General features: G+C 60.1%; 1 protein-coding gene across 3 annotated transcripts in view; it reads left to right on the top strand.

Annotated features, from left to right (window-relative positions):
* Positions 1-27,184, top strand: part of AGAP3 (ArfGAP with GTPase domain, ankyrin repeat and PH domain 3) — a 111,088-nt gene that overhangs the window by 8,182 nt on the left and 75,722 nt on the right. The window contains exon 1 of one of the 3 annotated variants that reach the window (XM_059490878.1): positions 23,948-24,758. The exons of the other annotated variants lie outside the window; for them this stretch is intronic. Coding sequence (XP_059346861.1) covers positions 23,948-24,758 — 811 coding nt within the window. Of the gene's footprint in view, positions 1-23,947; positions 24,759-27,184 lie in introns of those variants that run through there. 3 annotated transcript variants of the gene reach the window in all.

Raw genomic sequence — 27,184 nt, 5'->3', positions numbered from 1 at the left:
CTGAAGAGCTGGCACAGAAGCCTGGCTGCTGGGAACTGAGGGGTGCCAGAGCTGCCCCAGCCTGTGATCAGAGCTTGGCAACTTGGCGGGCATCTCAGCAGTGCCATGATGCTCTTAGTGCATCCCTCCCTGTCAGGAGGAGGCCTCTTCTCCTTGTGATCCCACCTTCCTGCTTTGGCATTGGATTCTTTTTTAAATTGTTCTCCAAGGCTTCCTGCAAGTCGTTCTCTCTCTGTGCAGCAGCTGCAGGGTTGGGTATCCATGTCTGTTGTGTTCCTGCCAGCAGTGCCCTTCGTGGAAGAGACACCTGTCCCCTCACTCCTGCTGCCTCCCGCAGCTCTGGGAGCACAGATCCCATGGGTGCCTGTTCAGGTGCATTTCCTGAAGTGAAGTAGTGAGTGCAAGAAATCTCCTGAGGCGGGAAAGGTAAAAATTAAGATAATTTTAGCTGCTTCCTGACTAGAAGGAGGTTTGTGTGATTAAGACTTGTTGCGTGCCTGCTCACCTCTCCTGCCTCGGTAACTTTCAGACCTGCCGTCCAGTTACAGCCAAACCCAGCTGCTGCTGAGTTCCCACAGATCCTAGGAAATAGCTTTCCAGGCAGAGCAGGGCACCCCAGCTCGAGGCATGCAGGAGGGAGAGGGCAGTTTGCATCTGTCCAGGGTGTGTGGCTGCATCTCCACTGTGTAAGCCCTGTCTGAGTCACTGGGGAATTCCTGCCCGGGGTCATGTGTGCGATCTGGTTCTGGCCATGTGATCTGTGTGATGAAATCCTCTGCAGCCTGGGGCTCTGTGCCGCGCTCCCAGCTGCTGTCCTGCTGGTGCTGGGGCTCCGGGTGGGAGCTGCTGACTCCGGGTTGCTGTGCCCACTGTGGGTGCTGGCCCTGGCTCCTGCAGTGGGCTCAGTGCTCGCTGGCTTCTGCTCCTGGTTTTGGGCAGCTTTGGGTACTCACCCCAGCAGTGACTCCTGTGGTAGGGAAAAGGGGGTCAGGCCTCCCTTTGAACAGGGGACTTGAGTGACAAGGCAAGGGGGAACTCGGCTCCCCATGCACAGAGGCACGGTTAGATGGGATATTGGGCAGAAATTTTCCCTGTGAGGGTGGGGAGGCCCTGGCACAGGTTGCTTAGAACAGTTATGGCTGTCCCATCCCTGGCAGTGCCCAGGGCAGGTTGGACAGGGCTTGGGGCGCCCTGGCACAGGGGAAGGTGTTCCTGCTCATGGCGAGGGGTGGCCGAGGCCAGTGCTGCTCCTGGTGGGACGTGGGTGCTGCAGGGCTGATGGCACCGTGGCCCTTCTGCTGGGGAATGGTTCAGTGGCAGAAGCTGCTCCTGGTCCTGGTTTTTCACTGCAGGCACCTTGGAGCCTCACAGGTCCAGCCCTGTGTAGGGAGCACAGCGCAGGGCCAGCTTTGCCATGGAGGGCCTGGAGCCAATTTAAAAGTGAGAGGCGGGTGCTGATGAGCATGTGAGGGGGCTGTGTCAGGACATGGAGCTCCCAGGTCATCCACCTCACCTGGGGTCATTTGGGTGTTCCTGGTGGGCACAGAGCTTGGGGGAGCTTCCAGGAGCTCTCTAAAAGAGGAGGATAAAGCCATTTCAGGTGGTTTGCACAGAGCCTTTCCAGCATGAAGCACAAACAGGAGGAAGCAGGGAGGTGTTTGCTGTAAGGGGAGCTCCTGCCAGGCTTTGGGAGGGAGGCAGTGGAGGCAGGCTGGTTGTTATGGAATGAGTGTTTGGAGGGGGAAGACGCGCAGCTCGCGCTTGACGTGACAGAGGAGGAGGGCCCGGAGGGGGATTCGGAGGCAGCTGAGGAGGGAAGGCAGGGAAATCATTCCAGCAGCAGCATGCTGTGGCTGAATAGGGATGAGGCAGGGTTTGTGGGTTATAGGCACTTTTTGGGAAAAGCAGCAGCAGTGGTCAGTGCAGAGTGGACACTGTGGGCCTTTGGCCGTGTGGCCTGGGGACAAGGAGGTGTCAGGGACTGGAGCCTGTGTGATAAGAAGTGAGGAGAGGAAAAGGAGAATCCATGAACTCTGGCTGTCTGAGTCATGTCCTCAAGTCCCAGATAGGGACTGAGTGACGTCCTGTGCAGCCAGGGCTTGGGGAGTGGGACAAAGCTGGGATTAGCAGCAGCTCTCTTTAATCATGTGGGCCTTGGGCTTGTGGGTGCACACTTGGAATGCTGGAGGGGAAAAGAAGCTGAGACTTCATTTTGGACAGGAGACAGTCCAGGAATAGAAAAGCAGAACTATGAATCATCACACAGAGCTGAGGGATGGCGTTAAATTAAAGGCTGGCTGGAGGAAGCGTGGAAGGAGAAGGGAAGGTGCTATGGGCAGAGCCATGTGAGACACCCAAAAAACAGCATCACTGGAGGTGGAGAGTGAGCGTGGTCTGTCTGAGGCTGCTGAAGGAAGCTGTAGAGAACCAGGAGGAGAACAAAGAGGATAAAAGGATTGCTGGGGTCAATGAGGACAAGGTGTTGTGGCCAGTTTGGTTCCTGAGAGAGGAACCTCAGGGTCCAGAAGAGCTCAGAATCTGCAGGTGAGGCAGAAACAACCTTGTGCAGTCCCCTGGTGGGACAGAAAAGGGCAGTGGAGATCCCAAGGTGGGGATGTGTGTCCTCCAGGGGAATGAAGGCGTGTCAGTGACATCAGACGCCTTCCCAGGAGGCTGGGGAGAATTCAGAGACAGGTGGGGTGGGTGGATGGACTGCTGGGTGCCTGAGGAGTGGCACAGATGGCCACGTCCAAAGGGTTACGGTCAGTGGCCAAATGGAAACCAGTAATGAGCGCTGTCCACCCCAGGTCTGTACTGGCACCAGTAGTGGTTAATGTCTTTATTGATGGCACAGAGGGTGGCACTGAGGGCACCCTCGGTGTGTTCACAGGTGACACCAAGCCGAGGGGTGCAGGTGAGAGGCTGGAGGACAGGGAGGGCATCCAGAGGGACACTGGCAGAGGAGTGGGCCCATGGGATCCTCAAAAAGTGCAGCAAGGCCAGGTCCAAGGTCCTGCAGCTGTACCAGGACAGGCTGGGGCACCTTCCACTGTCCCAGGGTGCTCCAAGCCCATCCAGCCTGGCCTTGGGCACTGCCAGGGATGGAGCAGCCACAGCTGCGCTGGGCACCCTGTGCCAGGGCCTGCCCACCCCCACGGGGAAGAATTTAATCCTAGTATCTAATCTAAATCTTCTCTTGTAGTTTAAAACTATCACCCCTTCGTCTGTCACCATCTGCCCATGTAAAACATCTGAAATTGCATTTTTTACTGGAGGTTTTGGTGAGTTATTTGGGTCTGCCTGTGCTGGCCTCCTCTTTGCTCTTAGTTGTGGAAACTTACACAAAGAGGTTTAAACCTCCCCTGTCCTCAGCATCATTCCTCAGTGTCTTCCCTCTCTCCAGTGGAACAGGCCAAGCTTTCCTGCGTCCTTACATTGGTCCCTGATGTGCCTGGGATTTGCCTCCAGTTTTTGCTGTTTGTCACTGGTCACCTCTCTCTCCTTGTGTGGCTGCTCTGGGCTCAGACTAGGGTGCTGCTGCCACTCCTTTATATTTATCCTTATTAATCTGACCTAATTTCCAGTTTCCCTGTGCGTGCCTTCCCATGCCAAGCCCGGTATGGAGCTTGGGTGAGCCAAGTTGATCTCCTACCTCACTGGTTTCTTCTGCACTGGGATGGTTTCTGTGTGCGCCATCACTGCTGCCTCAGGAGCCCAACAGCTTTTTGTAACCTTTTTTTGTTTTTTCTTTTTCCTGGTGGATTTACTTCCAATAAGATCTTGCCTATGGTAATCATAGAGTTCCAGAATGGGTTGGGTTGAAAGGGACCTTAAAGCTCATCCAGTTCCATGTCCTGGCTAAGGACACTGTCCGCAATACCAGGTTGCTCCAGGTCCCTTCAGCCTGGCCTGGAGCACTTCCAGAGGTGGGGATCCACAGCCTCTCTGGGCAGTAGCTGCCTTGGTAGAGTCCCTGCAGTTTGTCCTTCCTCCCACAGACTGTAAGAACCTGTGGGCAGAATTTCCTGCCCCTCTCCTCCCATCAGCTTCCCTCAGAGGGGCAGCTGAAGGGCGCTCTGATGGATCTGGAAATGGATTTGGGGAGAGTCTAAGTGAAAATCGGGGACAGAATGACTCACAAGGCCTGGCACGAGTGAGAAATGGGCATGGCAGGAGGTGCCAGCCCCTCTGCAGGCCTGGGAGGGGATTTCTGGGGAGGGCATTGCACAAGGGGTTTGGGGAGCTCTGGTGACAAGAGGTGAGTGAGGAGACTGAGACACTGCTCTTGGAGGAGAAAATGCCTAAATGTGTGTTGGGCTTAGTCAGATGGTGTGCAGGCTCTGTGGGGTTTGGTTTCAAACACAAACTTTGACACTGGAGCGTCTGTTGTGTTACTGGCCATGTATCATGAGCTGATAGGTGGTACTGCCATCCCCCTGTTCAGTTTGACAGCTTTGCCATCCAGGTTGGGAAGTGCTTTTCCTTTGGAAAGGTCTTGGATCCCCTTTCCTGGAGGTCTTCACATCCTCCTGGGGCAGCAACTGAAGGGAGCCCAACCACTGCTTCTGCAGTCAGTTGTTCCAGTCATTAATTCCTCCAGCTGATGATAGTTCCCATTTAATTCTCAATTTACATTCATCTGTTTTAAAGTTCATTTTCTCACTTGTTTCTTTAGATTAGACTAAATAACACTTTGTTGCCTGAACATTGTTCCCTGAAAAGTTTACTGTTACTTCATCATCAATTATCTCTTGATGTTCTTTTTGGGAAGTAAATTGCATAACTCTCATTAGAAGTCTCTTCATGAGTTCATTTTGTGTGGTCTTCAAAGAATTTTAATGGCTCTTCCTTATCCAGTGTTCTTAAAATGAAAATCATCAGATTACAGGCAGTGTGCTCCCACTTGACCTAGCCACAGTTGGATGAACTGTAAAGCCAGTTCCTTTCTCTGCTGGCTGCTCTTGTTAATGAAATCCCAGAGTTTGGGTTGGGAGGAACCTTAAAGGTCATGTGTGGCCTGTGTGCATTAGTGTGTCCATCTGCTGCTTCCTGGTGGGCTGGTGTGGATCCACACTGGTGGTTCCTGGTCTCCCAGTCCTTTGTCCTGAATTGGAAACAGCCCCAAAAGGACACAGTCTGTGCTTTGGGGCCGGGGGATCTGAGTGTCCTGGCATTCGCCATTTCACCTCTCTTAGGGCTGACATAGCAGAAGTGTTTGCCCAGTTGTCTGAAGCTTCCCAGCAGCACTGGTAAGGCTCCAGGAATCCTCTTACCTGTTGATGTGGATCTCTGGCTCTTCTGAGCCTGGTCCCGCTGTGTTTGTTGTAAATGACTTTGCAAAGTGATGGTTTGTAGAGGGAGTGTTGTATGGGAATGGGTTACATGATCATGGAAACATGGGCAGAGTTGTTTGTGTCATGGAAGAACCATGGATCACTTTGGGCTGCAAGGACCTCCAAGGCTGTCCAGTCAAACCCTGAACAGCAACACCTGAACCACCTGGAGGAGTGCAACCAGCTGTAACATGAATTGGTGTCTGAGAACATCCAGTTCCATTGACTGCATGCCCTGCCCAGAGACTGGTGTCAGTGGGGGCTTGGGGGGTTCCCCTTCCTGGGGACTGGTGTCACTGGGACAGCAAGGGAGAGAGATCAGGGGTTCCCCTTCCCGCAGGCTCTGGAGTCACTGGGACAGCAAGGGAGATCAGGGGTTCCCCTTCCCACAGGCTCTGGTGTCAGAAAGGACTGCTGGCGATACGAGGTCACTCTGCTCTCTTCCAGCCTTTCCTGAATATCTCTGTTAGTTCAATATTTATTACAAACCCACATGAACAGGAGTGTGAGCTCTCTCTTCCCTGCTCTTCCTTGCACCAACATATTCAGGTTGCGTGTGCCTTTAATTTAAAGTTATGGTTTTTGATGCCATGTTTACAATTGTTTCTGCCGGTGGTTTTGCCATTCTTCATGTGTGTGTGTTTGCTGTCCCTGTGGTGTGAGGCCCAGCAGAGCCCTGTCCTGCCCTGCTCTGGGGAGCAGCCGTGCTCCTGTGCAGGTCTGTGCTCACACACCGCTTCCTGCTGCTCTCAGCATTGTTACAGACTCCTTTTCCTGAAGCCTTCAGCTTCCTACACCTTTATTGAGGCTTCCTGTGTCCGAGATCTTATTGACATCTGTTTCCTCCTCTTTCTTCCTACTTTTTACCCTTTTTTGGGCAGTTTGGATGTCAGTTGCCTCCAGGAGGGTTTGGGAGTTTCAGTCAAGTTGTTGACCTGGTGTTTTTATAAAGTGTTGGCATTTGGACTGTCTGATCAATTATTATGGAAGTGTAAAAACACAAACCACAGTGGAAGCCCCGATCTGGGGCTTAGAATCCTGGGATGGTTTAGGTTGGAAGGAACCTTACAGCCCCTTCCATCCTACCCCCTTGCCATGGCCAGGGGCACTTTCCACCAGACCAGGTTGCTCCAAGCCGTGTCCAGCCTGGTCTTGGGCACTTGCAGAGATGGTTCAGGCACAGCTGCCCTGGGAGCACCAGGCTGCCCTGCTGTCCTTTCCTCTCCAGGTGTCTCCAGGGTCCTGCTGCTGCTCCCCCATTGTCCCTGGCTCCCCCTGTGCCCATGGCTGTGTCTGTGGGCTCCTCACAGTGCTGGCCCCAGTGCAGTGTCCCTTCCTCTCCTTGAGCTACTTCTGCTGGTCCCAGAGGCAACATTTAGTGCCAGATTTAGGTGGCACAGTAAAACAAGAGCAGTTACTGAGGATTTGGGTTACTTTATTATGGAAGTAGATGCTAAGCAGCTTTCTCCAGGTGAGGAGGGTGCAGTGGTCAGCGGGACAGGGCAGGTATGGCCCCCTCAGTCCCCCTGCATTGAATGATGTGTCCCTGTGCCCTGGCCATGTGCATGCAGCAGTTGGGATTGTGGTGGTGGCCTTAGCAGTGCTGGGGGAATCTTGATCTTTATGTTCTCTGAGTGTTTTCCAGCCTCAGTGATTGTGTGAGTCCATGACAAGCTGTGCTTCTGGCACAGCCTGGCCCTTGGGCTGCCCCATGCCCAGGGCAGGGGATGTTGAGGCTGGTGAGTGGTGTGTGCGGCATGGGGTGAGCCCTGGGCTGGGCATCAGAGCCAGCAGGGCAGTGGCAGCTGTGGTCAGGCTGAGGCTCCCCTGGAGCACAGCAATGAGGGTCCCCACAGCAGGGCCACCAGCGTGTCTGGGGACAGGCACAGTGCCCCTGCTCAGCGTCCTTGGGGCAGCCCTGGGAGCCCCTGCCCATGGCACTGCCAGCTCTGTGCGCTGCCCACTGCCCTCAGGAGCAGCAGCAGCAGTGGGTGAGCAATGCTGCAGCTGGAGCTGCTGCTGTGGCTGCATGTGCTGGCCCAGCGTGGCCAGGGTGAGTCACGGCCACGCTGTGACTCAGCACAGCCTCTGCTGTGCCCCGGCTCCGCTCCTGAGTCACCGAGGGCGGGAGGGACAGCAGGAGCGCGGCTGGAGATGGGCCCGGGGGTCCCAGCACGGGCAGGGGAGAGCCCGGCGCCCTGGGTGACTGCAGGGGGTCCTGCAGTCTGTCCATGACTCAGGGCCGGGTGTCCTGCAGCCTGTCCCCTGCACAGGGCCGGGTGTCCTGCAGCCTGTGCCCTCCTCAGGGCCGGGTGTCCTGCAGCCTGTGCCCTCCTCAGGGCCGGGTGTCCTGCAGTCTGTCCATGACTCAGGGCCGGGTGTCCTGCAGCCTGTGCCCTCCTCAGGGCCGGGTGTCCTGCAGTCTGTCCATGACTCAGGGCCGGGTGTCCTGCAGCCTGTGCCCTGCACAGGGCCGGGTGTCCTGCAGCCTGTGCCCTCCTCAGGGCCGGGTGTCCTGCAGTCTGTCCATGACTCAGGGCCAGGTGTCCTGCAGCCTGTCCCCTGCGCAGGGCCAGGTGTCCTGCAGTCTGCCCCCTGCGCAGGGCCGGGTGTCCTGCAGTCTGTCCATGACTCAGGGCCGGGTGTCCTGCAGTCTGTCCCCTGCACAGGGCCGGGTGTCCTGCAGCCTGTCCCCTGCACAGGGCTGAGTGCCCTGCAGTCTGTCCATGACTCAGGGCCGGGTGTCCTGCAGCCTGTCCCCTGCACAGTAGCCCCCCAGTGCCATGTGTGACACAGAGCAGTGACAGGGCCGGGTGCCCTGCAGCCTGTGCCCTCCTCAGGGCCAGGTGTCCTGCAGCCTGTCCCCTCCTCAGCAGCCCCCCAGTGCCATGTGTGACACGGAGCAGTGGCTGCCTGTGCCACACGAGGAGCGCGGGTGGGTGACTGCAGGGTTCAGGGGGCTCAGTTGGTGACTGCAGGGTTCAGGTGCTGTGGTCTCAGGATGGATCAGAGGTGACAGTGCCTCAGCCCTGCTGGTTCCTGTCTGCACAGGCAGTGTGCAGCTGTGCTCTGGGAGTTCTTTCCAGAGGCTGCAGCAGAGTCTGGCCTGGAGCACACCCTGCTTCCATGGCAGATCAGCTGGGGAAGTACTTTCAGCCCCGGAGCCGTGCCAGTCTGAGGGTGGGGTGGCTCCACATGAGCTCCTGATGGAGCAGGCACTTGCTGTGTCCCACAGACTCCGATGTACAAGGTGACATCCCTCCAGCTGCCCAGGTCTGGGCTCTTGGGTGGGAAGGTACTTTCCTTGAGGTTGATCATCAGTGTGCAGACCTGCAGGAAGGGCTTTGGGAGTGTGTCTGTAATCATGGCAGGAGTGTTGCTCATGGCCAGGTGTCCATTGTCTCCAGGCACGGGCAGGGCACTGGCATGCACATGCCATGGACAACTCCTCTCCACAGCCCATTGGCCACTGTTGGACTGTTGGTCTGTGTGGTGGTACATGGCCAGAGCTGGGCTGGGCAATTTCAGTCCTTGGGCTGGGTGTAACAGCCAGGGGAGGCCTGGGCCCATCAGTGATGGTCCTGCTGACCACAGTGGGGCCAAGGCATGGAGCACGTGGAGGGGATTTGGGCAGTGACCTCTCTAAGTGGACCCCTGTCTGGCCAGAAGACACAGGGGCAGCTCTTCTCTTCTGGGAGATGTGTCTGTGTTAGCTGAGGGCTTCCTGGGCACAGGGAGCTCCCCTGCTCTGCCTCAGCAGCTTGGCTGGTGCTCCCAGGGCTGCAGTTTACATTGTGGTGTTTGCAAACCCAAGATATGAGTCTGGGGAGTTCCGTGGTGTGCTGCCAGGTCCTTCCCAGCTTTGCTGTCAGGAAAGGCTCACAGCTGCCCGGTGGGGTGGTACCAGTGATGGTAATTAGCACCTCGGCTCCACGCTGTCCTGGGCTGACCAGAGCCACAGTGGGGCTCTGCTGTGTCAGGGGAAGGGCCTGGAGCCATCCCTGAGTGACTCACAGCGCACAAAGCCTTTCCTGCTGCCCAGGCACTGGGGAAGCCTTGGTCAGCAGGATGCCTGTGTGTGCTCCAGCATCGGCTGCTGACGGACAGGTCGGCCCTGCACTGAGCCCCTGTGAGCTCCCATCCCCTGTGTGCTGCCCTGGGAGGCTCCCTGGAGCCCAATGGCTGCTGCAGGAGCCAGGAGCAAACAGCTGAGCGTGGCGTGCTGTGCTGCTGGGGCTAGTGCAGGCAGTGCTGTGGGTCAGTGCCATCTCCTCTCCTGGCACTGGGGATGGAGTGTGACGGGTTGAACAGTTAAATTCCCAGTGCTGGTAATTGTCGTGCAATCGAAGTCTCTAATTCTGCCGTTTCCATGGAAATAGAACGATCTTGTGATTAAGATGTGAGGCTGAGGTGGCAGCTCTCTGGTCCTTGGGAGCTGCAGGCCTCGTTTGCTCCCAGGATTGTGTGTCTCTCTGAGGGGAGGCACAGAGCTGCCCTTACACGGCAGTCTGGGTCCTTGCCTTCAGAAGGGTGCCCAGGACCCTGCCTTGCCCAGGGATCCTGCAGAGCCTCCTCAGGTGCACGGAGCAGCGCTATCGCCGTTCTGTCTCGGCTGAGTGGGCTGTCCTCTATGGAAACGGTGGGATCCAGGAGAGGGGGAGCTGGCTGATGGGGTGTCAGGGGTGGAGGTGACATCACCTGAGTGCTCCCCCAGGCTCTCGTCATCGTCAGCGGCCTCGGGCTCAAGTAGGAGTGATAAGTAGGTTGGGTGGCTTGGGCACTAGCAGTGCTGATTTCTCTGCATGCTGTGGGAGAGCCGAGGGTGCTGGATCAGAGCTGGAGCTGTAAACCACAGATGGCTGGGGTTCAGCTCGAGAGGAGGAGGAGGAGCAAGAGTTGTGGTGGGACCCACTCTAATTCTGGGTGGTGGTGCCAGTGGGACATGGGGCTGGGGGGCTCAGCAGAGCCTCTCCCTGCAGAGCTGCCCAGGCAAACTGGGCTCTGCAGAGCAGATCCATTCTTGGAAGGCTGGGGAGCTGGGGTGTGCAGGTCCCCAGACTCTTATCTGGCTGAGTGGCCTTGGCATTTCTCCTGCTTCCCTGTCTCAGGTAATGCCTTGGAGGGAAGTCCCACAGTCACCATGATCATTGAACCCAGGATCTTAGAGCTTGTCCCATCCCCTGCCATGAGCAGGGACACCTTCCACTAGAGCAGGCTGCTCCAAGCCTCATCCAGCCTGGTCTTGAATACTTCCAGGGGTGGTGGGCTAGTCACAGCTTCTCTGGGAAGTGTTTTCATGCAGTTATTGAGAATAACCCCAGGATTTCATCTGAGCAATGCTGGGACTGGAGATGCAGGAAGCACTTGCTGGGCCCCAAGCAGAGCTCGGTGTGGCTTGGCAGATCAAAGTCGAGAGTGCTGGGCTCCAGCCTGGAGCTGGGAGGTTGATCAGCTCTTCAGTCCCTCACTCAAAGCTGGAAAAATGTACAGCTTTGGCCAAGCTGCCGTGTTTTTCCCCAGCCTGCTTTTGGGAAGTGTCTGAATTGCTTTTGCTGAAACTTCTATAAATACCATTGCGATGCAGCGAGCGAGCATGGAAAATGTCAGTGGGAATGTGGGTTTGGCAGCCTGGGCCTGGCCGTGGGGACGGTGTGACAGCCCCACGTGGCACTGCTGGGGCTCAGTGTGTGCTCGCAGGGACAGGGGGCAGGGGACCCCCTCTGCTGCTGCCAGGGGGCTCCAGGGGCTCCTCTGCGCCCTGCCCTGTGAGCTGCTGCCCTGCTGAGCCTGGGCTGTGCCTTCCTGCTCCCAGGAAGCCATTCCCGATCCCAGAGCCGCCTCTTGTGTCTCTGTAGCCTGGCATGGAGCTTTTGTCCTTGGATTCGGCCGAGCGTCCTTTGAGCGCGTGTTCGCTGAACGCCGCCGCAGCCCTGATGAGACATTCACAGTGATGCTTTATGTGAGAAAATCTCCTGCTTTGGACCTGCTTAATTGGATGTGATGTCCCCAAGTTCCTGCTTTGGAAGACACAGTGAACAAATTGTTCCCCAGTGGCCTCTTCCTTTCTTCTCCCAGCATGGAAAACTTCATTCCTCTCTGCCATCTTCCTTTCCAGGCTCCCTGTGCAGCAGCTGCTCCTGTCCTCTCAATCATCTCCTGCCCCTCTTGGTACCTGGTGGGGACTGTGGGTCAGGACGGGGGTGTTGGGATATTCCCTCTCTTGTTCTCCATTCTTTACCTACTAATGGCTGGCTCCCTCTTTGCTCTTTGATTGCTGCTGAGCAGCGAACTGATGTTCACAGAATCATGGAATGGTTTGGGTTTGCAGGGACCTTAAAGCCCATCCAGCTTCACCCCATCTCCACTAGACCAGGTCGCTCCAAGCCCCATCTAACCCCGCCTTGAACACTTCCAGGAATGGGGTAGCCACAGCTTCTGTGGGAAATGTTTTCATAGAGTTGTTGAGAATAACCCCAGGATTTCATCTAAGTGGTGAGAACTTGCAGCTTACTTTTCCAGATGTAAAATCAGAATTGTTTGCTTCTGATGATTCCACTTCTCATCAGTCACCTGCTGTTGTGGCAGCTGGACATCCAGGATTTTAAGGTCCTTTTGCTACTCGTTCCCTTTGTTTCTGCCACCCTGAGTAATGCTTTGAGCTGCTGGGGTTTCCTTGCTTCATATTGTTCTCCCTGTGCCTGTCACACACCCCATGGTTGTTCTGCACCTTCCTCCCCTGTAGTTCCAGGGCTGCAGGCTGGGGCAGCACTGCCTATGAGAGCTGTGTGACCTGTCCAGCATGAAGGCAGAGCTCCCTTGAGCTGAGCCTTGCTGAGAGCACCGCTGGCTCTGTCCCCTTGAGCTGAGCCTTGCTGAGAGCACCCCTGGCTGTGCTTTCCTTTGAGCTGAGCCTTGCTGAGAGCACTGCTGGCTGTGTCCCTTCTCCCAGGCTCTGCCCAGCCGGCTCCACGTTCCCCGTGTGCCTTGGCCAGAGCAGGTCTCCTGTCTGCTGACCTTCCAGCAGTACAGCATGGCAGAGCTTTGCAGCCACGTCCTCCCAAAGCAGAGCTCTCCAGGGAGGCATGGGTCCTGGGGAACACACCATGGCCCTGGGGTGCATGCCATGCTCCCTGGCAGTCCTCCTACCCTAGTGGCTGCACTTGCTCCCTGGTAGCCCTTCCTCTAGCCTTGATGTCTCAGTGCTGTTCATCCCCACCTCCTCCCCAGTGCAGCACAGACCCAGCTGCATCCAGAGAGCCCCGTGGAGGTGTGAGCCCCACAGCCTTGCCCGGGGCTTGCTGCAGGCCCTGCACAGTGCCCCAGTTGTGCTGTGGACTTTGAGGTGAGCAGCAGCATGCGGTGAGTGCTGGAGTTACCGGCACTGGTGGCGTGGTGTCACCAGTGGTACCGGTCTGTGCCAGCCCTGGGCAGCCCCAGGGAGTTTCATCTCCACTAGGGTCATCTCTTGGGAGCCATCCCAGCCCTTTCCCCAGTACCACACTGCCTGCAGATGGGGAAGGATGTTGCCTGTCCCTCACAGCCCCCATAATGCCCTGTAAATGTGGAGCTGTTCCTGGGCAGGGTGTTTGGGTAAAACTCACCCCTTGCTGTTTGGTTTTGGAGGGTGGTGTCACTAAAGCCAAAAAAACAGTAAAGAGCCACAGGACTTGAGAGAACGTGAGCAGCAAATGCAGCAGTTCCAAAGAATGTCATGTTTGTGCCCAAATCTCATAAAACCCCATTAATGAGGGAGGCTGTGCCAACAGCCAGCCTGGCACATGGAGCAGTGGCGCATCCGAACAGCAGGACTGGCACAGGTTGGTCCTAAACAGAGGAAGAGTTGGTGTTACAGAGCACAGACCAGGAGTGGGAGTGAGCAAAAGAAGTGGGACAAGCAGCCATTGGCCTCCAGCTGGTCAGCGCCTATTGGGAACTGGGGGGTTTATTGGGAACAGGGGTGTTTTTAGCTGTGACGTTTGTACTGTCTGAAACACAGGCTGTGGGGAGCTGTGCAGTGTGAGCGTCTCCATCCCTGCTTGGAGAGGTGTAATCCTTTCTCTGGAATGGTTGCTCAGTTCTGAGCAGCAGCTGGCAGAGCCAGGTGTTCTCAGAGGCCCAGCTTTGGGCAGCTGGCACCCAGAGCTGCTGCAGAGCTCCCTGCGAGCTGGCTGTGACAAGATGAGCGAGGCTGCAGTGGGCTAATGCTCTGCCAGCCTTCAGCAGGATCCGGGGATGACTCAGGTATTTAGGATACAGTTGGGCTGATACTGATTCCTGAGAGAGCCGTGGAGTGCCTGACATAATCCGAATTAGTGGGGAATTAGGGGAGGGAAGTGGGTGCTGGGTGATGTAGTTTGATGGGATCTACTTTCCATGACATTGAGAACAGTTGCTGAGCAGTGGGATTACTGAAAGGTGTTAGTGATTAAATAATACCTTGAGGCTTCTCTGTGGAATTTGGGTTAGTCCAGAGTGGCCCTCAGGAAGAAACTGGAAGAGTCAATGGTCAACATGAGATGTGTGAAGTAGCCTAAGAGCTGGGGCCCTCAGTGTGGAGTTGTGAATGCAAACTGGGCTGAGACAGGTTTGGGGGGGCATTTCTGGGGATCCCTCCTTTCCTGTGAGCATTTAGTGTCTGTATTGGATCCTGGAAAAATCATCAAGAATGGTTCTCCCTGCCAAACTCCAGGTGGTGTGTGGCACTCAAAGCCATCCCCTTTGCTCCGACCACATGGGAAGTTGGTTTTGGTGCCGGGGGATTTGAGGTCTGCCTTGTTGCTCTCTGCGGTCACCTCAGGCAGGGGCCTCACTGTGACTCAGGCAGCTGGGACCCCTCGGACCCTGCTGGGACCCCTCGGACCCTGCTGGGGCTTGGTCAGGCATCTGGGACCCCTCAGACCATGCTGGGACCCCTCGGACCCTACTGGGACTTGGTTAGGCAGCTGTCATCCTTCAGACCCTGCCGGGACCCCTCAGACCATGCTGGGACCCCTCGGACCCTGCCGGGACCCCTCAGACCCTGCCGCGACCCCTCAGACCCTGCCGGGACCCCTCAGACCGTGCTGGGACCACTCGGGCCCTGCCGGGACCCCTCGGACCCTGCCGCGACCCCTCAGACCCTGCCGGGACCCCTCAGACCGTGCTGGGACCACTCGGGCCCTGCCGGGACCCCTCAGACCGTGCTGGGACCACTCGAGCCCTGCCGGGACCCCTCGGACCCTGCCGCGACCCCTCAGACCCTGCCGGGACCCCTCGGGCCCTGCTGGGACCCCTCAGACCGTGCTGGGACCACTCGGGCCCTGCCGGGACCCCTCGGACCCTGCTGGGACCCCTCAGACCGTGCTGGGACCACTCGGGCCCTGCTGGGACCCCTCAGACCGTGCTGGGACCCCTCGGACCGTGCTGGGACCACTCGGGCCCTGCTGGGACCCCTCAGACCGTGCTGGGACCCCTCAGACCGTGCTGGGACCACTCGGGCCCTGCCGGGACCCCTCAGACCCTGCTGGGACCCCTCAGACCGTGCTGGGACCACTCGGGCCCTGCCGGGACCCCTCGGGCCCTGCTGGGACCCCTCAGACCGTGCTGGGACCCCTCGGGCCCTGCCGGGACCCCTCGGGCCCTGCCGGGACCACTCGGGCCCTGCTGGGACCACTCGGACCCTGCCGGGACCCCTCAGACCGTGCTGGGACCACTCGGGCCCTGCTGGGACCCCTCAGACCCTGCCGGGACCCCTCGGACCCTGCCGGGATCCCTCGGACCATGCCGGGACCCCTCGGACCCTGCCGGGACCCCTCGGGCCCCGCTGGCCCCGGTGTTGTTGGGAGCCGCGAGGTGCGGGTTGCTGAGGCCGAGGCTGTGAGCTGGGCAGTGACGCAGGGACTGGTCCCTCCTGGGCCCTGGAGTGACTCGTGGCAGCCATTCCCGGCTGGGAGGATGAGCCTGCAGGCTGAGGTGTCTGTGGCTGCAGCAGGGGAGCCTCAGGGGATGGTGGGAGCAGGTGCAGGACCTGCACCTTCCGTCCCACCTTCCGGCTGTGGCTTGTGGCTTTCAGTTCCTGGGGTTTCTGCTCTCTGTGGTTGGTGGTTGGCCCCTGTGCAGAGGCCTCGGGGAGGAACCCCGAGTGCCTGGGTTAGACACAGGTAGGCTCTTCGGGCCACTGGGGTCTGTAAAGGGGAGCACTGATGGAGATGCTTGGCGTGGGGAGCTGCTTCCAGCAGGGGCTGCTCCAGGGGTCAGAGCCGGGACCCTTGTGCCAAAGTGAGAGCAGGAGCAGGAGACATCAAACCCTTGGTCAGCCTGGAGCAGGGTCTGTGGCTCAGCACCCTCAGGCTGGGGCTGCCTCTGGCTTATCTGCAGGACATGGGGGCAGCACCTGAGGTACGAGTGGCTTCATTGAAATGGATAGTGTTGCCTGAGTGTTTGTTGTGAAGGTGAGTTTTACGTGCCAGGTGACATCTGCTTCTTTACCATCCTGAAGTTGATATTGCCTTCTCTAAGTCCATTCCCTGTAAGCATCAAAGTTCTACGTGGGTCTGGGGCTGTGCACCTTGAGGTGTGTGCACCTGAGGCTGTGCTCACAACTGGCTCTTGTTTGCTGCACAACAATCTGTGTGTGTGTGTGTGTGCAGATGCTGTTAGTCACCGTGCTCGCCTCAGAGCATGATGAGGTGGGAGCAGCAGTGACACGGTGTTTGTTGGGGTGCTCAGGCCCACATCAGCATCCTGTGTTGTTGTCAGCCTCAGCAGCTTCTTTGCTGTTGTTTTGAAAATACTTCCTTTGGCTGCTCTGTTGTTCCCGAGCAGGTGCCTTTGGGAGCAGGGAAGGATGGGACCTTTCCGTGGCTTTAATTGTTTTGCATGTTTCCCAGGGAGGGAGAGCTTTGGGAACATCCCTTTGGGATTCTGGGCTGCTCCCCTTTCTGTGGAGCTTGATGACCCTCCAGTCCTACCTTTTGCTAGGGCTGGCTCTTCCCAAGATCCTTGTGTTGGGGTCTGCAATGCCACATGTGCAGAGCCAAGGGGTGTGAGGGCAGGTGGTGTGTCAGGTCAGCCCAGGCCTGGCTGGGAGCCCAGGCTCCCTCTGCTGCTGAGCTGCCTGGGAGCTCTGCCTGTGGGCACGGCAATGTGCTGTGTGTGCTGGGCACGGCAATGCCCTGTGTGTGCTGGGCACGGCAATGCCCTGTATGTGCTGGGCACAGCAATGCCCTGTGTGTGCTGGGCACGGCAATGCCCTGTATGTGCTGGGCACGGCAATGTGCTGTGTGCCCTGGGCACGGCAATGTGCTGTGTGCCCTGGGCACAGCCATGTCCTGTGTGTGCTGGGCACAGCAATGCCCTGTATGTGCTGGGCACGGCAATGTCCTGTATGTGCTGGGCACGGCAATGTCCTGTATGTGCTGGGCACGGCAATGTGCTGTGTGTGCTGGGCACGGCAATGCCCTGTATGTGCCAGGCACGGCAATGTGCTGTGTGTGCCCTGGGCACAGCCATGTCCTGTGTGTGCTGGGCACGGCAATGCCCTGTGTGCGCCAGGCACAGCTATGTCCTGTGTGTGCTGGGCACAGCAATGTGCTGTGTGTGCCAGGCACAGCAATGTCCTGTGTGTGCCCTGGGCACAGCAATGTCCTGTGTGTGCCGGGCACAGCAATGTCCTGTGTGTGCCCTGGGCACAGCAATGTCCTGTGTGCCCTGGGCACAGCAATGTCCTGTGTGTGCCCTGGGCACAGCCATGTCCTGTGTGCCCTGGGCACAGCAATGTCCTGTGTGCCCTGGGCACAGCCATGTCCTGTGTGTGCCAGGCACAGCCATGTCCTGTGTGCCCTGGGCACAGCAATGTCCTGTGTGTGCCCTGGGCACAGCCATGTCCTGTGTGTGCCAGGCACAGCCATGTCCTGTGTGCCCTGGGCACAGCCATGTCCTGTGTGTGCCGGGCACAGCCATGTCCTGTGTGTGCCAGGCACAGCCATGTCCTGTGTGTGCCAGGCACAGCAATGTCCTGTGTGCCCTGGGCACAGCAATGTCCTGTGTGTGTGCTGGGCACAGCCATGCCCTCCCACCACTGGGCACAGCAATGTCCTGTGTGCTCTGGGCACAGCCATGCCCTCTCTCCACTGGCACAGCAATGTCCTGTGTGTGCTGGGCACAGCCATGCCCTCCCTCCACTGGCACAGCAATGTCACCGCAGGGAAGGAGCTCCACAGTCCAACTGAAGGACAGCTCTGTGACCATCCTGTGCAGGCTGCTGTGGGGTCTCTGCCTTTCTGTCCAGGCAGGAGGGATTTTCCTGCCTCCTCCATCTCCTGCCATGTTCTGCTCCTGACTTCCATGTGGACTTTCATGTCCTCTGAGTCCCATTGCTGCACTGTTCAGTTCTTAGTTTCACCCCGTTGTTGCTATTTTTCATGCCATTTCTTCTTTTGTTTGCTGCTTTTGGACTAAACAGGAGGATTTTCACTGTTTAAGTGATGGCTATGGGAGAGATATTAAAGTGAGGCTTGAGGACCTGAGGAGGTTTTCTTTAGTCCTCTAACCAAATTTTCATCTGGCCTTTTGTCTTTGGATTTCAAACTCCCCAGGAGATTTCACAATGTCTGGCCTAATCATGCTGATGATGCTCATACCTGCATCACCAGCAGGGAGCTTGGGAATTGGGAACATCCTGGTGCCTGGATGGAGACAGCCCTGTTCCCTGGGAACGCCTGTGTACCTGGAAACAGCCCTGTTCCCTGGGAACACCTGTGTACCTGGAAACAGGCTGGGAACACCTGTGTGCCTGGAGACAGCCTGGGAACACCTGTGTGCCTGGAGACAGCCCTGTTCCCTGGGAACACCTGTGTGCCTGGAAACAGGCTGGGAACACCTGTGTGCCTGGAGCAGCCCGGTGCCTGGGGCCAGCCCTGTGCATGGCTGGCAGCATGGCAGGGCTGCTCGTGCCCTGCAGTGCAGGTACCACACCACCTGCAGGTTTAGTCATGGTACTGGTATGGACAGCTCTGCATGCAGAACTGCCCCGAGGTAGCTTGAGGAGCTGCAGTGATTGCTGCTGCCTTGATCTAGTATTACACCCTGTGGGTAACATCCCATTATCTTCCAGGGCTTCCCTGAGGCACCAGGGTCTGGACCAGCTTAGGAAGCATCATCCCTGCATCTGTTATCTCTGCATCTGCCTTGCATCACTGTGGGTGCAGGATCTGCAGCATGGCCACCTCCAGAGGGCCAGTATGAAAGGCTGGCAGCAGTTTGGTGCCCGGCTGCTCTCCTTGGTGGACAGGAGCGTGCCGTGCCCTGTTTGGGTGACCTGGGCCTGCCCTCCCGTGTGTGGGAGGGAGGCGTTTGCCTCGCTGCTGCATCCCGGGCTGGGGGAGAAGGTGGCAATTTCCTCATCAGCAGCTCGAGGTGTGCGGCAGGCCCCGAGCTGGGGGTGTGCAGTGTGGGAGGAGGGAGGGAGCTGAGCTGGAGTCGGGCTCTCCTGTGACTGTCACTGTGTTCCCAGCTGCTGTTAACTCTCTGCTGGCTGGGCCTGCTCCTCCTCTCCATGGAAACTGTAGGGAACAGCCTGCCTTGAGGCACCTCTCTGGGCAAGAGGCCTGGGAAGGTCAGCCAGCCTGAAGTGTCAGACCCGGGGCTCTGTTCTGCAGGGCGGGCACGGGCACAGGGACAGGGCAGGACTGTCCAGCTGGCAGCGAGGGTCTGTGTCGCAGCTCAGACCTGGAGCAGTGCCTCATCTCTCTGTCCTGACACCCTGGGGCTGTGCAGGGGCTGCGGGGTGGGTGGGTGTTTGTTAGTGGAGAGCAGGAGGACATTGTCTCTTGGGCCCAGGGTGGTTCGGGTGACCAGGAGGGGTTGTTGGCGTGCCCGGGGTGACCAGAAGGGGTTACCACAGTGGAGCTGTGTGGTGTGCAGTGGTGCCGTGCTGGAGGCTGAGCCTGTGGCAGGACTCAGCGTGAACGTGTCTCTGTGCTGGGTCAGGGGACCTGTCTCCCTGCCTCTGTCTCCCTGTCCCTCCTGCTGCTTGGGCCGAGGGTGTCTGTGGCTGCGTCCCGGCCCCGTGAGGGCAGCAGGCCGGGCCGGCCCTGCGCCGCCTCCGTGTGACGGTGCTGCTGACGCGGGCTGTGACGTGGGGCTGCACCCCAGGGCCGGCCGGCGAGCTGCGCCCCTGAGAGCCTCATCAGTATTCCTGCTGCATGGCCGGGCTGGCTGCAGCTGGTTTGCAGAGCCCGGCGGCTCCGGCGTGGTCCTGACACAGGGCTCGGGGTGCTCCTGCAGCTGCGGCGGGCTTGGCTTGGCTTGGCTGCCGTCCCTGGCACTGCACAGAGCCCTCCTGCTCCAGCTGGGCAGCACGTGCCGGGGCCCTGCGTGCCCCACAGCCTGGCACAGGTGTTGTCACCTGTCCTGGCTGTCCCTGGCAGTGGTGCCTAGCCTGCTCTGCTGCCTGCAGTCCCACTGCCAGCACGGTCTGTGCAGGGTGGCACCCGGGGGCACTCACTGCCCTGGTGGCACGCAGGGCCTGGAGCTGGCTGGGCGGGCTCTCCACGTGCTCCTGGTGTGCTGCTGTGCCCGCCCTCTGTGCGGGCACTGGGAGCTGTTGGGTTCCCTGCTAGGAACCTCATCCCTGCCCTGGCTGCCGAGGCAATGCTGGTCCCCCATCCAGGCTGGATGTGAGGGGCTGCGGGGGCCCCAGAGTCAGGCCCTCTGCGGAGTGACAGCATTTGAACCCAGGAGGGATGGAGAGTGCAGCTGTCCCATCCTCCCAGCTGCCAGGGCATCCCCCTGGCAACAAAATCACCCTGTCTGCAGATCTGGAGCAGCGACACTGTGTCTGGGAAACCCAGGGCTACCAGTGCCGGTGGGACAGGGAGAGCAGTGACACCAGTGCCATGGGGTCTGGGGAGCACAGTGGAACATCTGACTATGTTTAGACTCCTTTCCCTTTTCGGGGCTCCACCCTGAATGTCACACCAGGGCCAACCAGCACTGGAATGTTCCCTGGCTCTCGGACTCTTCCTGTGCAGCTGTTGTTAAGCCTCTCATGCATTATATTAATTTCAGCCAGATGTTCATGGCCATAACATTTGTACCATGCATGTGACTCAGAGAAGGCTTGGTAAGGGACCAGCTTGCTTCTGTCCCCAGGCACCTGCTCTGGGTCAGATTGCCCTGTTCCTTCCCAGCTCTGGGAGATGCTTCTGCAGCCCAGCATAGCCCTGGGGACTCTGGCCAGGCTGCTGCCCACCAGCAGCTTGTGAACAGGTGAGCTGTCACCTCTGCATTAGACATGGACACGGCTCCAGTCCAACCCAGTATGGTTATGGTGTGAGCTGCCAGAGAAGAGACATTAAAGGCACGTGGGGAGTTTCAGTGATGGCTCTGCTCAAACCCTGGTGTTTCTGGTCTCATTCTCAGAGCAGTTTCTCTGCCGGTGGAGGGCTGAGGCAGCTGGAGCCCATGTGTTGCCAAGACTGTTGGGCTTTGAACCTGCCCTGGGATACAGATTCCCAACCTGTGCAGGTGCCCTGCAGCCATCAACCCCAGGACTCGAGTCTAAGGCTCCATTTTAGCCCATTTTAGATGTCTTTTGGAATAGCGTTGAGGGGATCATGTCGATGTATGTATCAATGCACACAGCGTTTGGAAACCTTTGCCATGAAACAGCCTAATTAGGTCAGAATAGTGTTAGGCCGTTGGTGTGGTATAGAGCAGTATCTTGCTGGATGCAGTAGAACGGGTGTTGTGCCTGAATTTCTTCTTAGGCCGCTGGAGGTTCCAGTCAAGTGTTGTGCCCAGGTTCTGACTCTGTGTTTAAGAAAGGTGCAGACAAACTGGAGAGAATTGGGAATGCTTTAAAAACACTAATAGCTTTAAAAATATGGTCCTTGGGAGGACAGGGAAGGGATGTTGTCAGCTAAGGGGACCTCTCCATGTTTTCCAGTAGGTTTAATCAGAATTTGGGTGGGCTCACAGGAGGAGGAAGAGCTGGAGCAGGAAGGAGGTCACAGGTGGAGGGGGCTTGAGGAGGTCATAGGGATGGGTCAGACAGACCGTGTCGGGGGATCCAGCATGTCCAGTCCTGCCTCAGCAGGCAGCACAAGGTGCATCATGTCTCCAGCAGACAGTTTGTGATTCAGCAACACCTCACAGCCAGAACCTGCCAGAATATTTTAAAAAGCTGAGACTCATGTGGAAGGGGAGCCATCTGGTGCCGTTGCAGGGTTTGGAAAGAGATGGATGTAGACGGTCCAGTGTCCCCACAGGAAGGGCTTTCCATCCCTGGAGCACAGAGCTGTGCCAGGCACGGTGGGCAGGAGCTGGCAAGGGTCCTGGCCTGGTTGTGCCCAGAGCCAGGTGCCCGTGGTACCCCTGACAGGCCGGCTCTGACAGCCTGTCCCCCAGCCAGCCCTGTCTGTGCTGAGGACGTGGGAAGCCATTCCCTGGTAATTGCTTCCTGCAGAGCTGCTCTGGTGGCTGCAGTGCGGTGCTGAGACGGGCTGGCAGATGCCGCGCGCGGGTCGGACCCAGTCTGGCAGCTCTGTGTGCCTGTGACCTTGGCACAGATGGCAGAGCCGCGGCTCCGGCGGGCTGGCGGCGCCTTCTGCTGCGTCCCGGGCACGGGTGCCCGTTGTCTGGGGAGGGAGGGCAGTGGGATGTGCCCGCTGTGTGCCCACGGGACATGGCCGTGGCGTGGGGACAGGCTCTGAGCCACGGCTCCGTGCCTTGGCCAGCGGGTACTGGGGAGGGGAACCAGCACAGGGCTGGGGCTCACACCTGAGGGAAGAGCAGGACTGAAGCCCCAGGAGAGGCTCTGGGTGGGACCTCTGCTCCTGCATGCCGTGATGGGATCTGTGCTACTGACAGGGATGGGACGGGAGGTGGATGGTGGCATCTGTGGGTTTGGGAGAGGAGGGAGAACAGAGAGGGAAGGGGCTTGGCTGAGGTGTTGGCTGTGCAGTAGGGAGGGGAAGAGCTCTGGGTGGGGTTTGGCTGTGTCCAAGGCCTGGGTGCATCCAGAATATTGGAGAAGTAAGGATGAGGCCTGCTGTGGAGGAGGATGAGGGTTCAGAGAAAAGGCACAGTCTGAGAAGGTGGTGGTGGGAGTTTGGAAGAGTCGAGGCAGCAGGGTCAAGACTCCTGTATAAGGAGGGGGAAAGGGAGGTGCTTGATGTTAAGGTGTTCCCTGGAGAGGCCTGGAGAAGCAGGAGAAGACCTGGGCTGGCTCAGCAGACAGGGCTTTCAGTAAGGTAAAAATAGTTTAAGGGGGAGTCAGGCATCTTTTTTTTCCCCTCCCCAGAGGGAGCACAGATCATACTTGCAATGTGAAGGAAGAAAGCCAGGGAGAGGGAAAAGGTGTGGAGGAAGAGAAGGAGGAGGAGGAGCGCCCTGGGGTGATGCTGGAGACAGGGACTGAGGCAGCAATGGGGGTGCTGGGGAAGAGGTGGAGGAGGAGATACCACAGTGAGGACTCCAGTGGCCCGGGAGGAGGCTCAGTGCTTAGTGATGGTGGCTTTGGTCAGAGGAAATGACCGCCCTGGAACAAGACAGGAGTGAAGCTCTGGCTGAGGTGGTCACACTTCACCTGGTGCCCTCGGGCTCGGGGGAGCTCTGGGGGTGTGTGCTCCAGGCTGGGGGTGCTCCGGGCTGCCCGGGCCCCTGGGTTTGGGTTTTCACGTGTCCCTGAGCACAGGGCGGCTGTTGGGGGTTCGATGCCCCGGCGCAGGTTTGGGAAAGGTGAGAAGGCAGAAGGCAGCTGGGTCTGGTGCAGGGCCTGGGCCGGGGGTCCGGGCAGGAGAGGGGCAGCTCCGGGCCGGGCCTGCGGCCGGGGAGAGCAGCGCGGGGCGCGGGATGCCGCAGGGGCCGGTCGAGCCGGGGGATGCGTGTTTTGCGGTGTTGGGATGCCGGTGCCACTGCCGAGCCGGTCCCGCCGGGTCCCGCTGCCGGTGCAGGGATGTGCGTGTTTGCGGTGGCGCGATCCCGCTGTCACTGCCGAGCCGGTCCCGCCGGGTCCCGCTGCCGGTGCCGCGGGCAGCAGCGGCGAGCGGGGCCGCAGCGCCCCCTGGCGGACACGGCCGGCCCCGCGCCGCACCGGGGCCCCGCTGCCGGCCCTGCCCGGCGCTCCGTACCTGCAGGGGCCGGGCCGGTTCTGCTCCCGGTGAACGCCCCGGCGGGGCCCGGGCAGGTTCTGCTCCCGGCGCTCGGCGCCGCTCCGAGAGGGTCTGGGCCAGTTCTGGTCGCGGTGAGCGCCACGGCGGGGTCCGGGCGGCCGGGCAGCGCCGCCGCTCCCTGGTGCGGGCTCTACCGCGGGCACTGGGCGCCACCGAGTATTAACAGGGACCGGCGCTGCTCTGCCCCGGGGCCGCAGCCCCGCGCCGCCCCGGGACGGCGCCGCCGCCGCAGCCGCCCGTGCCCCGGACTCGGTGCCGTCGGTGCCCGCGGAGGGCGCGGCGGGCGGGGCGGCCCCGGCCCCCGCCCCATCCCCATCGCGGCCCCGGCCCGTTCCGGGGCGGGCCGGCCCAGCCCCGCGCTGGCGGCGCCGAGCACGGCCCGGACATGCGGGCGCGTCGTGGGAGCCCCGCGCCGGCGGCGGACAGCGGCGGGGGCATGGGGCAGCCCCGCCGCTGACCATGGCCGAGGGCTGGCGCTGGGCCGGGCCGGGCCGGGGCGCCCCGCGGCCGAGCCCCCGCCGCGCCGTCAGCGTCTGCGAGTCGCTGGACTTGCAGGGCGTCCCCGCCGTCCAGGCCGCGCTCGGCGCCGCGCAGCAGCAGCGCCGGCGGCCCAAGAGCTTCTGCGCGGCGGGGAACGGGCTGCCCGGGGCGCTGCTGCCGCCGCCGCCCCCCGCCCGCGCCCGCGGCCGCCTCCTGGAGCTGCTCCGGCTGCGCTCGCCCCGCAGGCAGAGCCCCGAGGCGGAGGGCGACGGCCCCGACGAGGCGCAGCGCCCGCGGCCCAGCAGCATGACCTTCCTGCCCAGCGCCCGGCCGCCGCACGCTGCCGAGAGCCCCGGCTTCCTCCGGGGGGGCTCCCTGTGGGGCAGCCGCCGCTGGAACATCTTCGGCGGCAGCGGCTGGAGCGGCTCCAGCCCCAGGAAGAACTTCAGCTCCCTGCGGAAAAGCTTCAGTTTCCGCCTGCGCCGGGGCCACGAGCTGCGGCGCTCGGAGTCCGGGGGGCTCCTGCGCCCCACGCGCCTCCGCACCAAGAGCGAGGGCGATGCCAGCTCCCTGCACACCTGCCCCAGCAAGCGGGACCTGCTGTACCCCGAGCTGGCTAGGGTCGGGGGCCGGCTGCACACCGATCCCGTGCAGACCGGGGGACTCTGGAAGCTCCTCACGAGCCGCTTCCGAAGGCGAGAGCGTGGCAGCACTGGCAGCGTGTGCCCCAAGGATGCCCATGGCAATATTGAGCCTGCCCTCCTGGCTGGGGGTCCTCTGCGGGCTCTGGGTGAGTAAGCACAGGAGCAGTGCTGGGCTGGTGAGAGCCCCTGTACCGACGGCGCCTGCAGGGATGGGGGCTGTGGCCTGTCCCAGCCGAGGTTCTGGGCTGTGTGCTGGCGCCTGGCTCTGTCCCGGTGCTCTGCAGGGTTTGCACTGGGCTGCAGTGAGCTGAGCATTCACGGGGTCGTGTCATACTGCAGTGCCCTGGGCACTGCCATAGTCAGTGGTGCTGGAGCAGCCGTGCTGGGGCTGCCTGGGAGGATGTGTCTGACATCCGGCTCCCTTGCTGGCCACACACCTCGGAGTGAAGCACGTGTGTCACATGTCCTCCCTGCCCTGGTGGTGTCCCAGCACGGGCAGGATGGGCCAAGCTGTCCTGTCCTTGCCCCGTAACATTGGTGGAATGGGGAGAGGAGTGCAATTGGACTGCCAGGCAGGTGGGACTGTTTGGGAGGTTGCTGGAGCAGAGGCGTGGAACAGCACAGGGGGTTGGGAGCCCAGAAATGTGCCTGTACCCCCCTCTTGTGAGTGGCTCCCTGGTGCCAGGCCTCGTCTGGGGGACGCTCGGCCCCAGCCACCCCTGCTAAGGTCCTGCCCTGGCACTGAGCGGATTCCATGTGTTTGGGAGCACAGGGACTCTCCCCGGGTATGGGGCAGCCTGCAGAGAGCAGGCCTGGCATTCCCGGTGATGGGACAGGGGACAGGTCCCCACGGCGCCGGGCATTCAACGGGCACTGGCAGCTGCAGCAGCTCTCGGGTTTGACTCTGATGTTGGTGGGGAGTTCCCTGGCACCAGGGCTTTGTGGGGCTTAGCTGGGGCTGTGCTGGCTGTGCCTCTGTCCCTGTCCCCCTCGGGCCCTGTGAAGGAGCTGCAGGCGAGCCCTGTGTCCCAGCGGGCCGGGAGGCGACAGCAGCATCCCCAGCAGCATCCACAGCTTTTTAAGGCATGGAACGCACGGAGCTGGGGGCCGGGCCAAGCCCCGCCGCCGCTCCGGGGCCTCGCTGCGCGCATGGCTCTGCTCTGCATCTGGGTGCTTGGAGGCAGCTCTGTGCTCGGCTTATGAGCCAGAGGGATGTCTTTGGGCTGGCAGGCTCTCCAGGGAGCCCGCCTGCTCCCGAGGAACCTGGCTGCTCCTCAGGCAGCGGCTGTGCAGGGCAGCATCGCGCCTGGACGTTCCCCAGGAGTGCTGGGCCGCAGAGATCAGCACGGAGCAGCTCTGCAGCTGCCCAGGGAGCCCAGGGGCCCCATCCTCTGGCCCCCTCTGTCCCTCACCGTGCTCCAGAGGAGTGTTCTGGAGGCTCCAGGGGAAGGCTCTGGAGGCGCCAGGCAGGGGAAGGCTCTGGAGGCTCCAGGGATGCCTGTGTGCCGTGAGGCCGAGGCCGGGTGCTGCTGGCTCCGGGGTTGCGGTGCTGGCAGGGCAGCCCGGGCCGTGTGCCGCCCCGGCGGGGCGGCGGGAGGTTCCCAGGCGAGAGGAGGCTGCGCTCATGGCTGCGGAATGTGGGTGTATGCGGGCAGGGAGGGCCGGGCCCTGCCCCTGCAGCGGGGCCTGTTGCTGCTTGCCGCTTCCAGTGGGAGCTGCGCTAGCAGCAGCCGGCCCTGCCGCTAGCAGCAGCGTTCCCAGAGAGGCGGCCCAGGCTGAGCACTTGGCTGGCGTCCTTGCCTCTCACCTGGCTCCTCCATGAGACAGGTAGGAGCTCCCTTTGGATCAGTCTTTGGGAGACCCTGCTGAGGCCTCTGTGCGGAGTGCTGTGGGCAGCTTGGGATCCCTGCAGCGGTGGGATGTACATACCCTCCAGCTCATGCAGGACCATTGCTTGTTACAGGGATTAGTGCTTGCCACTGTGGCTCATGCTGGAGGCAGAAGCGCAGGGATTGACCTCTCCAGGCTGCCATCAGCACTGTGGCTCCTGGCAGGAGCCCCTGGCGCTGCAGAGCTCACACTGGGTTCAGTCACACCAAGAACACCATTCATTACCTGCCTGGTGCCTGCACTGTCCCTGTACCCACCAGCCCTGTGTCCTCCTGGGGACAGTGAGGTGTGAAAAGGCAGTGGTGAAGCCTGCACAGTAAAGTAGCTGCTGTTTGTTCTCTCTTGTGCCCCATCTCCCCGTTGCTCTCTGCTCAGAGCGTTGGTCCGTGGGCCTCCTCCGATGGGAGCTGTGGGTCTCTGAGCCAGGCCGGAGGGGCTCAGCCTCAGTGCTGCTGCTCAGGAGGTCTCTGCCCCGTTCCTGTTCCAGTCTTGCAGGCCCATGGTGTTCCAAACACCTGCCTGACGTCCCACAGACTTTGATGCTCTTTGTGGGTGCTGCCCACCCTGCCCTGGGAAAGCTGCTGGTGCAGCCCCAACTTGCCCTCCTGGGGGTGCAGCTGCAGCTGCGGTTATCAGCCCTTGGAAAAGCTGGGTGGGTGTAGGAGTCCCGGCAGAGAGCCAA

This window comes from Ammospiza nelsoni, chromosome 1 (assembly GCF_027579445.1).
Source record: "Ammospiza nelsoni isolate bAmmNel1 chromosome 1, bAmmNel1.pri, whole genome shotgun sequence".
Taxonomy (NCBI): Eukaryota; Metazoa; Chordata; class Aves; order Passeriformes; family Passerellidae; genus Ammospiza; species Ammospiza nelsoni.
The sequence above is the reverse complement of the archived record's forward strand: the minus strand, read 5'-3'. Positions and strand labels throughout refer to the sequence as shown.